This window comes from Leucopleurus acutus (assembly GCF_964270905.1).
Source record: "Leucopleurus acutus genome assembly, chromosome: 15".
Taxonomy (NCBI): Eukaryota; Metazoa; Chordata; class Mammalia; order Artiodactyla; family Delphinidae; genus Leucopleurus; species Leucopleurus acutus.
In genome coordinates, this window is record NC_139157.1 from 49777164 (window position 1) to 49789438 (window position 12275).

Sequence of the window (12275 nt, forward strand, 5' to 3'; positions counted from 1 at the left end):
TGGGCTAGCGGAGTGATGCAGACAGGAGCCAGGCTGAAGACGTTCACCTGGGGCCTCTGTCATACCCTGCCAATTCCAGCCCGAAATGTGTGACTCACAAGGAAAAGCAGCCAGTTGGAGTTCAAATTGGTTTCAGCGGACTGCCCCCCATGAAGTTTCTTCTAGTTTTAAAATTAAAAGAAATAGATATACCACTGATCATGGGACTTGCTGTGAAAGAACATACTTTGGAGGGGCTCTCACGGGCTACCCGTGCTTCACTGCTGCTCCCGTGCGGCAGAAGCACAGTCCCGGGACCCTGGGAGAGGCTATGGGATGGATGAAGCTATCTAGTCCATCTCCCAGATAGAAAGGTCCTTCAGTACAATGCAGCACTGGTCAAGTACGTAGACCGTTCACCAAGAATACCTGTGTATTTTTGTCCAGTGTGGCCTGCCATCCTGGGGGACGCTCCATGATCATATGATAGTTACTCAGAAGGACATCTTCCATTAGCAGCTGCTTGTCCGCCAGCTCTCCATGAGCCACCTTGAGGTCACGGTCACTCAGCCTACAGAGGCATAGCTAAAAACGAAAAGGAACAAAATGAAACCAAAACATCCGTTTTGAACACTTCTATGTATCCTTTACACGTGGTTTTGAGGGAGAAAATTAGGAGTAGTTGTGTTTACAAGCCCCATGCTCTCAACTATTAAAAAAAAAATCCATAAAAATCAGAGCAACGTATCTAGCTCAAAGTCCCCCTTGAACATATCAGACTTTCGGCTCTGTGTGGAAGTCCAAGTTTCCTAAACCTTATGGTGGTGTCCGTATGTGGTGTATGTATAGTGTGATACATGTATGCACAGGGAAAATACTGGAAAAAAAACAAAATGAACTGTGACCGTCCCCTAGTGGGGGACTATGATTAATTTTTTTTAAGCCATTCTTACTATTTCACTTTTAAAAAAAAATCTTTTTACTTATGGAAACTTTTGAGCACATACAAAAGCAAACAGAATAGCTCCCATCACCCGGCCCTAAGAACCACCAACCTATGGCCAGTCCTGCCCCATCTTCATTACTCCCCACCTCCATATTATTTTGAAGCAAATGTGCCATTGACTTTAATGTTGTTAATAATACTTTTTTAATATTTTCTATTTAAAAAAATGAAAACACAATAATACTTGCTTAAATAATCAGGGGAAATATATAATTGAAAGAAATTCTCCCTTTGAGTCCTGCTTAAAGAGTTCTCTTCCTACTACTGTAGGTTGGTCAGTAGTCACACGTCTCTGAACTGCCAGCCTGGGAGTTACTCTAAGAGTTCCCGAGAGTGACCAGAAATGGATGACCACTCCCTCAGATCATTATTAGCCATGAGTATTTCAGCTGTTTCAAGTCTGATGCCAGCTGAAACCACGATTTTCTTCTGTCATAAGAAAACATGACTCACCTTGCAGCACTGGGTTTACAGTTTCATAACCAAACACCTTGCTTATCTCATAACTTATTCACCGCTGACTAGAGTATGAAGGATCAGACCTATGGACCCAATGACACCTGCTTTGCAGTCTGCATTCGGCTCTCTCTGTGACAAGTGGGAAGACCTATCCTACCTGCATCTTATATTCTAGGGTATCTGGGCTGCTACTTGTAACTGGAAATGGTCCTCCATCTTCCAGAAATACTCTCCAAGGGAACAGCACAAATGCCTAAAAGAACTAAATAATAAATATAATAATGCTGCATAATAATGTCCATAAGAAATAGACACTTGTATATGAACAAGATGTCTGTGTCTGCACACCAAAACGCTGGGGGATGATTTCTCTATTACGTAGAAATAGTTCTGATGGATAGTCCCGGATGATGCGCAGGAGAGAGTAATAATCTTATTTTTTAAACTGATTTTTCAGACAGTGACTAAACACTGAGGGTACTTAAGATTTCAGTGTAAATAGTCAACACGAGTATTTCGAAGTCCCAGAATAGTATAAAACCAATAGTACATATTTATAATCAAAAAAAGTAAACTTACTCAAATTTTTTCAATATTACAAACCTTAAATATTTGTCCTTTATCTCCATTGTGCTCCAGTTCTAGGCATCAACTCAAAACCAATGCCACAACGTTACACATGGGCCTCTGTCTTCTCCACATCACTGTCCAACAGCCAAGGCATCCCCTACTCCCTGGGGCATGACATGCAGTCCCAGATATAGTGGGCCTGTCCACCTGACCCCATTCTACACTTCCAGACTCGGTACTGGCTTCAGACAATTCCCAGAGTTGGAGTTGATTCAGGTAGCAGGGAGCCAGGACACCTGCATCCACCTAACCCCAGGCAACACTCAAAGGCCGCAGGAGCAGGCCCAACGGTCACGGTCCAACCCTGTCTTCGGGTCTAGATGAGGGTCAAGGCTTGGGCCAAGAGTCACTGTCTTGTAGCTATGGAAGGTAGAAATGTGAGACTTACCTGGGGTTGATGCTGGCATTGCTTGGCTTAGCTTTGTAACATAAAAACATTAAGTTGGAGGTTTTGGAGTCAAAAGATCTGGGCTTGTGAGGTGGTTTTAAAGATACGCCCACAGGGACTTCCCTGGGGGTCCAGTGGTTAAGACTTTGAGCTTCCACCGCAGGGAGCACGGGTTCGATCTCTGGCTGGGGAACTAAGTTCTCACTGTGAGGCCAAAAAAATAGAAGATACGTCTACAAATTCTTTTTTTTTAAAAAGATTTTTTTTAATGTGGACCATTTCTAAGTCTTTATTGAATTTGTTATAATATTGCTTCTGTTTTATGTTTTGTTTGTTTGGCCACGAGGCAGGTGGGATCTTGGCTCCCTGACCAGGGATCAAACCCACGCTCCCTGCATTGGAAGGCGAAGTCTTAATCAGTGGACTGCCAGGGAAGTCCCGGTCCACAAATTCTTTGATTCTCTTCCCATTAAGAGGTGCAGCACCTTGACCACAGCCTCATGAGAGATCCTGAACAAGAACTACCCAGCTAAGCTGCTCCCAGACTCCTGAGCCTCAGAAACTATATGAGATAATTAATGTTTATTGTGTCAATCTGCTAAATTTGGGGGTAATTTGCTCTGAAGCCATAGATAACTAATACAGTTTGTGACCTAGTGTTGCCATGACTATGCAGCAGTCTGATTTCTGGCCTTCTAGAACCTCAAACTCTTTAGTTGTAGCAGGCGGGTAATATAGTTAGTGTCTAGGAGCAATAATAGTTGCCAGGATTACATTCGATAACGCATGTTGTTACCGGGCTGTTCACAACTCAGCTGCTGACCTAATTTACGTATCGTAATTGCTATCATTATTATTTATTACATGGAAGAGATCAGGTGTTGGTTTTGCTACCAGCTGTGAGCAGATAAGCTGTTGTCCCAATTAGCCTGTTGAGCGGTTTAGAGGGAGAGCACCTGACTGGGAATAACAGCGGGCCATGGGGGCCTAGCCCACTCTACCACGTGAGTGAAGGAGAGCCTACGAAGGCTAAAGGGCATTCCAGCACAATGCACGTTTGATTGGTATAAAAATAGCTCTCAACACACCTGGAGGCTCTGTGGATCCAGCAGCTGTGGCAAGCTGAGCTGGGAAGCAAACATGCTCTTCATGAGAGAGTTGCTCAGTGGCGGCAACCCATGCTACATGTCATCTGTGACAGACTGGTAGGCAGGAGCATTTCCAGCTGCCAAAAATGTTCTTCTACTAAAACAGGAAGGGAATCTCATTAACAGCAGTTACTCAAGTTTCTAAAGCTCAAAACTCTCTTCAAGGTTACTGGAGCAAGATAACAATTTGAGATATCAACAGGTTTCTTCCTCAGCAACATCATCCCTCACTCCCTTTTCTTTACACACTGCCCTTCACTCTCACAATTCACAGCCCTCAAGGGAAAGGTAGCTATCCTCTAGATTAGCACGGTCTAGCTGCAGAACTTTCTGCAGGGCGGAAATGGTCCATATTTGACTGTCCAATATGGTAGCCACTAGCCACATATAGCTGTTGAGCACTTGAAATGTGGCTACCATGACTGAGGAACTGAATTTTAAGTCTTATATCACCAAAATCAATATTAATTTAAACTTTTAAATTAAAATAGCCACATGTGGCTACTGTACTGGATAGCTCAGCTGTAGCTCTAGAACAAAGACATCAGTTGTTGAATTTATTTTAAGACCAGTAGCTGAGACAGCAATTCCTGATATGTAAAACCAAATTTTAAGTTAAATAATAAGAGCCTGGGGTTTGAGAGAGAAAGCTTCTTGTTTTGTTTTGAACAAAACTTGGCTTTGCATATCAAGAACCAAAAATCCTGAAGACTAGAGCATGGAATTTATACCATAAGTCACAGAGAAGGAAGTATGCTTGATAAATTACAATCATTTTCTTGCCCCAAAGGAAATGAGTTTAGCGAGCAAGGAAAGACTGTCTCTAGAGCTTAGGTCTTGTGGATGCCCAAGAAAAGATGATGAAACAGGATCAGTTTCGGGGGGATCCAAAAGATCCCCAGGACAGAAGGGATCTTTTGCCTAAATCCTCCATGGGCTTTGCCAAGTCATGCATAAAGCAGATATCAAAAAGGAGATTAGTGGGCTTCCCTGGTGGTGCAGTGGTTGAGAGTCCACCTGCCGATGCAGCGGACACGGGTTCGTGCCCCGGTCCGGGAAGATCCCACATGCCGCGGAGCAGCTAGGCCTGTGAGCCATGGCTGCTGAGCCTGCGCGTCGGAGCCTGTGCTCCGCAACGGGAGAGGCCACAGCAGTGAGAGGCCCACGTACCGCAAAAAAAAAAACAAAACAAAGAAAAAGGAGATTAGCAATGACTGAGGGAGATGTTAGCACTGATGGAAATGAGGCAGCCTCCCAGAGATGAGCAGATAGTCAAGTGTTGTGGAAAGACCTGAGGAGTGCCTAAGACCCCACAAGGGGGTGTCCAAGTGGGGTGCTGAGCAGCAGGCCAATCAGAAGAGATCTGGGATTGGACAGAGATGGGTGAGGTAGCCACTCCTCTTCAACTGCTGGGATGATTTACAAGCACCCCGAGGAATTTAGATCACCTCTGAGAAGGATAAAGGAGGAGAAGGGTGTGGCGTAAGGCTTAAGTTAAGGTCCAGTATTAGTGCTGCCTTGACATCTGGTAAAATTGGGAGGGTTTTGAATGACCTAACTATAAGTTCCCCTGCCTACTCTGCTCCCACGGGTAAGGTCCCCTAGTCAAACAAACTTCCTTATCAAAGGGACCAAGTACAATCCCTGCTTATCCCCAAGTAGTGGTTTCAGTTTCCTGCCAGACCACAAAATTATTCAAATGAACCAATCACATCTTCCTATGGGAGCCAGGAAGCACTATATCCTCTTGATACTACAAAGCCTGCCTCTCAAGCCCCTAGTTGTTCACTCTGGTCACAAGTACAAATCCTCTGTGGCCCTGCATGGCATGCTATGTTCTATTCCCCTCAGCTGTGAGTACATGTGATGAGTAAACTGCTGTTGATCCCATCTGTCCAGTATTTAGTGTCATGTGTTTGGCCATCCCCATAACCTTAGGGCGGAATCCCTCCCTCACCAACAGGGTAAAGAGGAGGCAATTAAAACAAAGGTAAAAGGGGATAATCTTGAATTAATTGATTTTATATCTCAAACTGACCACTTTAAACTGTAAATGTGGCTGAATGACATGGAATTGGAAAGTTTAATCTTTTTGTCAGCAGAAGTAGGGGCTTATGAACTTAAGTTCAAAGACAGATAAAGGTAACTCTATTATTTGCATATCAAACCACTGTACTAGTGCAAAAATCATACCACCCTTTTCACGTTTTTGTGAGAATTAACAAAAGATAGTTGCATACACTTATATACTGAGACACTGAATAAAAACTCTGACTTATCCTGATAGCTCAAGGATGGCGCTTGGAGTTGCTCAATGGATATATAAACATTTTCTCCTGTTTCTCATATTATTCACATGCTTTCTCATGATTCTCAATGAGCCCTGCCAAGAGGCCCATGATTCATTCAACACCCATGTGACAGTGATGTATCAAGCATCTACTATGTACTGGGTACTGTGTCAGGAACTGTCTGAGATACAAAGATGGGTCCCCCATGGGTCTGACCTTCTAGCCCAGTAGGGCCCAGTGAGGCAGATCTCATTATCCAGCCACTTCTGACCTTCCTCTAAACTCCCAAGGCACTTTCTATATATATACCTCCCTTATAGGTTGTATATATCTTCTTAAAATAATGGTACTGCAGACAAAAAAATGTCGCCTGCCATTCCACTAAACAAAGAATGTTGCCTGCCACCAAGTCATCAGCTGATACAGCTGCCCCCCAACGGTGCACCCTGAGGGGAATTCAGGATAGAGAAAAACAGGATACTGGCCCTAGATAGGTAAGATGCATATCTAAGAAATAATTTTAATGAGTCCAGACTCTTGCATCTTCCCATATGTAGAAAATCACTAAAATCATTAACTTGTGATGTCTGTTTTTTGTGATTAGCAGTAGTCCTTTGATGTTCAACCACATGGGTTTTTTGCTCTTTTTGCTGTTTTGCTGTAAAAACTCCTCTATATTCTGGCTCCTCCCTTACCTCTTCAGAGCAGATCCTCAGAGCTATCTGAGAGACTGTCTTCCGGGCTATAGTCCTCAGTAAGGTTCCCGGAATAAAACATTTGCAACTTTTAGGCTGTGCATTTTTCTTTAGCCAACAGTACCAAAAAGTAGAGTATTCTAATGGAAACATTTATTTTCAGCCTAAATCAAGAGCACAGAAGCCCAATATCCCACAAACCTCTTCCTGGTTGACTCCTTCCATGTCATTCCTATGCTTTTCTCCCACCAATCCACAAAATTATTTTCTCTCTCTCAGCCTCTGGGTCCAGCTTTGTTCGTACCTTACTGTTGACTGTATTGCTTATATTTTAAAATTTCTTTTTTGTTTATTATGATGTTTTAACATCTTTAAAAAACCTTGCTGGCTGGGGAGAGACTGCCCTTCCCTGCATAGCCAATTCTTAGAGATAGCTAAGGGCCCAGCATGCCTTTGATATGCAAACTAACCAATCTGAGCCATACGTCCTCTGACCCTTGCAACCCAGGAGGCAATATTTCTCTCCTTTAATCATCCCAGGGCTAGTTAACAGGCAACTAGAGACCTCTCCTACAGCCCAAAGCCCGCTGGAATTATTCAAAGTAGCCGATCTTAAACTGTTCCTCTGCCCTGCCTTGCCTTTCCAGGTCATGGCCTAAGCACTCTCCTTGCTCCCGACCTGTGGCCCTGTATGACATGGCATGATGGATGTTTCTAGGAACTGAGTATAATAATTTTGTTTTCCTGAGTCTCTCCTGTGTCTCCTCTTGTGGCTGCACCAGACTGATTTTCACATAAGAGAACATAGAACATTGACTTGCTCTCTTATCTTGGTAAGTTTGTGCAGAACTTTTAACTACTAAGTGCCACAAACAACCACAATTTTTGGCAGAGTTTTAGAGCCCCAAACACGTACTAGGTCTATTAATTTATAGATGCTTGGAGACTATTAAAAAATATCAATACAGTTCAGATGTAAATACGACTGCTACTCTAAGCTAGAGAACCATAGCACATGATACACTCTCTAGAGAGACAAGAGTCAGATTCTAGGCGCCACCGTTGATCAAATCATTGGTTAACCTTTTCCTCACGTTCCTAATTCTTCAGTCTAGATCACTGTCCTTGATAGGTCCCATCTCTCCTTTATCAATAGTACTACTTACTAGGGAGCTGTACAATGTAATGCTATGTATAGAAAGGGGTCTCAGAATGATACTTAACATTTTTAGCACTATATCCTCTTTTATTTCCTTCCTCTCCATGTACCCCATATTTTGAAAGATTTTTCTACCAAATTAAGCATTCTCCTGTTTTTAACTCAAAGCCACATAAACACCTAGCCTAAGCTCTGAGCTGCAGGAAGAGATGAAGAAACATGATATAAAGGAAAGAACAGGGCACTGGAGTCAGAAAAACCCTGTGAATATAAGGTCTGCTACAACAAGCTTGTGACCCTGGGGCAAGTTATGCAACTTCTTTATTTCTTCATCTGTAAAGATGGTGATATGATTGCTATTCCATGGAGTTGGCACATGGTGGGAACTCAACCAAAGCAAGTTCCCTCTCCTCCTTATCTCATTCGTTCTTATGATTCCAGTTAAAAAAAGAAAGAAATGTGACATTTTCTTTACCTGCAAAACTTTTGGGCAAACGTGTCTTTTTCATCATGTCTTTAGAAATACTGAAAACAGCTCACTGTGACAACTCATTCAGACCCTCAGTTGGTAAACCTGGCCTGAGCCTTCTGCTGGGGTAGGTCTGACCAGTGCAGCTTGCCAGCAGCACTCAAGATACAGGGAAACTCATAGGAATGAAAGGTCAGCTTGTTGCTTGTGCCAGTGCTACACCTGCCAACTGCTAGCCCCTAATAAAGTCATGTCTCCCCAGCAGTCCACTAAAATACAAGGATAGATGTATCACGTTCTCCAAACTGTGTTGCCACACTCCAGCCGCCTTACTGTCAATAAGTGGTCAAGGGTTTCCTAGAATACCAGTCATGTTGTGTGTGACAGAGTCAGCCATAATGCGATCCCAGGCAAGCTGGCTGTAGCCACAGGGAGCAGGGAATTCATGGGACACATGCTAGGGTTTTTCCTGGATGCAAGGATATGAAAAAGAAAATGAAACCCAAAAAACACCTGCAAAGTGGCCGGAGGAGGCCAGGCAAAAGTTGTGGCTCTTCACTTCTCAGGTGCTGGAGACCAGGAGCACATGGGGCCTTCTCTGTGTCGCCCAGAAATCCCCAGATAACCCTGAAGCACACTTTAATATCTGTGTGTTCAGAGACCCTCAAACTAGGTGAGCATAAAGATAAACTGAAAAATGAAGAGAAAACCAACACAAATTCGAGGACTAAGAAATTGGTGTTGCTTCTTGAGAGATTGCTTGATGAACTCTTAAATCAGGCTTATTGCAGAAAGTTAAGGTACCTTTGGTTTATTGCCTTAAGTTCCTCCTTTTTACCGTATTCACTCTGAACATCAATAATACACTCAGATCAGTGGCACTCTGCATGCCATATGTTTTATTCTGTCCTATAGAATTCCTTTGAGGGACTTTTTTTTTTTTCCGGTTTCCCTCCATTCTTGAATTTCAAACGAATTCAATCCTTTAAATCAGGGAGGGAGTGGCAAACTCTTTCTTAAAGGGTCAGATAGTAAATATTTTCAGCTTCGTGAATCATATAATCTCTGTTGCAACTATTCAACTCTGTGGTTCTAGTGTGAAAGCAGTCAGAGACTATCTATAAATGAATACGCCTGGCTGTGTTCCAAAAAAACCTTCATTTCTGGACACAGAAACTTGAATTCCACATAATTTTCATGTGTCACAAAATACTACTCTTGAGTTTTTCCCTCAACCATTTAAACACATAAAAACCATTCTTAGGGCTTCCCTGGTGGCGTAGTGGTTGAGAGTCTGCCTGCTAATGCAGGGGACACGGGTTTGAGCCCTGGTCTGGGAGGATTCCACATGCCGCGGAGCAACTAGGCCCGTGAGCCACAACTACTAAGCCTGCAAGTCTGGAGGCTGTGCTCCGCAACAAGAGAGGCGGCGATAGTGAGAGGCCCGCGCACCGCGATGAAGAGTGGCCCCGCTTGCCACAACTAGAGAAAGCCATCGCACAGAAACGAAGACCCAATACAGCAAAAATAAAATAAATTAATTAAAAAAAGAAAAAAAAACAAACATCCTTAGCCCACAGGCCTTACAAAATCAGGCAGGGGCCTATGGCAGTAGTTTGCTGATCTCTAACTTAAACAGATGAGATTGATTAGAACCAATTGTACTACTGAAGCATTTACTTTTGGCGCAAATGATTAATTCACCTGAAATTAAAGATAAAAACTCAATCCTCAGGCATTTCTTGCTCTGGCTAATAAATAACTCTTATAGGTTGGTGGACATGCCCAGAGGTGAATGACAGGCCCTGGGCAATGTGATTCTGATGCCATCAGAGGACAGCACCAATTTCTATCAGGTCCTTGGCAGAGGACAGGTCGACAGGAGCAGAGTGAAACTTTTGTGCCTAGAAACATTAAACTTTCTTGCAATCTGAGCTGGTCTATGCCACAGAGAAGCAGAGGCCAGATATGAGGGGACTCTACGGGGTCACTGTCCTGTTGTCCTTGAGCTACATGCTTCTTCTCCTCCCCTGGTCTATGGAAGTATGCTGTTCTCATTCCAGGTAACAGTTCCTTCTTTTCAAACTCAGGAGAAGTCTTCAGTTTACATAAGCAAAAAGTTCCCTGGGGTAAACAGTCATATTTACTCAGTTGGTGAGCTCTGGGAAGGGTGAGGGAACTTCTCCAAGCTTCCTGTCTCTTTTGTTTATCTAAGGACTTCTCCTTGCTTGCAGGTTCAGCACTAAGTAAAATCCTCAAGCGGAAAGACATTTATCTTTCAGCTTCTCCTTTCCTCCTGCCTCTTGCCTTCTCTTTGGAGTCTCCCTTTCCATCAAACCTGCTGCTGTCTGGCATCCATCCTAGCTCTCAGGCTTTGGAGTCAAATGCACATAGGTTCTAATTCTGGTCTGCTACTCACTGGCTGTGTGATTCCAAACACAGACACACCCCAAAGACCTCTGAAGAAAAAAGGCTGGAGGAAATGCTATGAATGAAGGACTCCTGGTTCCTTCTGAGGTCCTCTGAAAAATATACTGAAACCAGTCATAGGACACAGTGCCCTCCATTCCTGCAGACTGAGAGCACCAGGGCAGAGAAAGCCCCATAAAGCAGTTCCTGGGGGAAGCAGAGTGGCTCCCCTGGGAGAACAGGAGCAAGCTGAACTACATGGAGCTGGAATCCAAGAACTTCTGGGGTATAGTCCTATTTCTTCATCCTATGTAAATTCCTTGCAAATTCGGACTTGAGATTTCAGAGCCCAGAGGGCTAATGAATGGCCATCATGACAATTAGTCAAAACCTTTATATCCTACGTGCTTGACAAAGCTACAGCTCCCAAAGCTGTTTGTCAATCAAAAGAAAACAAATTAGCCTGATTTTTTGTCCTGCTGAATTTGCATTCTAAATGCAGAGTCCCAAGATGCTCAGAGTAAGAAAAAGCAGAGCAGAAAGAGAAAATATGGTTCAGTACAAGCCCCACATTTCTATTCTCTACGGACACTCATGCTAATGGTGGGAAGTGATTATAATCCACAGATAAAAGCACTGCCCTCCCAGGTCCCCCTCATTGACTAAATACTCACACTGGGAATTTATCAAATGAAGTTAATAAATTTTGACAATTTAAGAATAAGCAGAGACCCTCAGGCCTGACCTCTTCCCTTCCCATACACAGCTTATTATTTATACCGGAAACATTGTGACTCTTAATCCAAGCTAATTTTTTCATCAGTCATGATTAATTAACCAAATAAACATTCTTTTTGAATGCAGAGTATTTAATACCTACAAGGCCAGAGGTAAATTAACTTATTTATAAATTTAACTCAGGTGGTGATTTCCATTGGTTTCAGATGTACAGTGAAAAATTCTGTGTTTTTGAAAGGTAATTAAGGGCTGAAAAAATAAAACTCTTAGGAAAAATCATCTTCAGAAGTATAAAAAATGTGATTCCCAATAAAACAGCCTGTTATGCAAACTAACTATATTGAAATCACATTTAATAAAATCAAGAATATTATTATCCAACAAAAACAGTTCACCTGGACAGCCTCCGCAGCCGAACGTGTTTGGTAGCGGCAGTGTTCTGGATCAGGTTGTGCCCCCGACTATTTAAAGCTCATTATCTAATAGTGCCAAGAGTGGCCTCCCTCCATGATCACTCAGAAACACCTGCCCCACAGAATTTATTGGACAGGATTAGCACTCCAGCCCTTACCGGGTGAGGTACCTCACTACAGCATCAAACTGCAGAAACATAACCTCCCTTTGAAGGAGGAGGACCTGGGACACCACAGTGGGGTCTTGGGGTCTCTGGAGGCTGTCAATCATTTTCTGCAGCTCTTGAAGCTCAGACCCTAGAAGATGGACGACATTTTACTCACTGTGAAACACAGGCTACCCTAGCTACCCTGTGAACCATTTCACCTCCAAAGCTAACTTTTTACCTAAATTGACTTCTCTTTGTTTGTGAGTATACTAATTATATGTTTTGTAAGATCAGCAAAGCCTTATGTTCTAGAACCCAAGGTCTGATTTATCTTTCCTTCCT

General features: G+C 43.1%; 1 protein-coding gene across 1 annotated transcript in view; it reads right to left on the bottom strand.

The window, feature by feature from the left end:
• LOC309972311 (uncharacterized protein) overlaps positions 1-12275 on the bottom strand; it is a gene marked incomplete at its 3' end in the record, with an annotated part of 160431 nt that overhangs the window by 36881 nt on the left and 111275 nt on the right. The window contains 5 exon segments of the mRNA XM_082855949.1: positions 409-564; positions 1602-1697; positions 3551-3643; positions 3647-3704; positions 11943-12081. Of these exon segments, the coding sequence (XP_082712075.1) occupies positions 409-564; positions 1602-1697; positions 3551-3643; positions 3647-3704; positions 11943-12081 (542 nt within the window).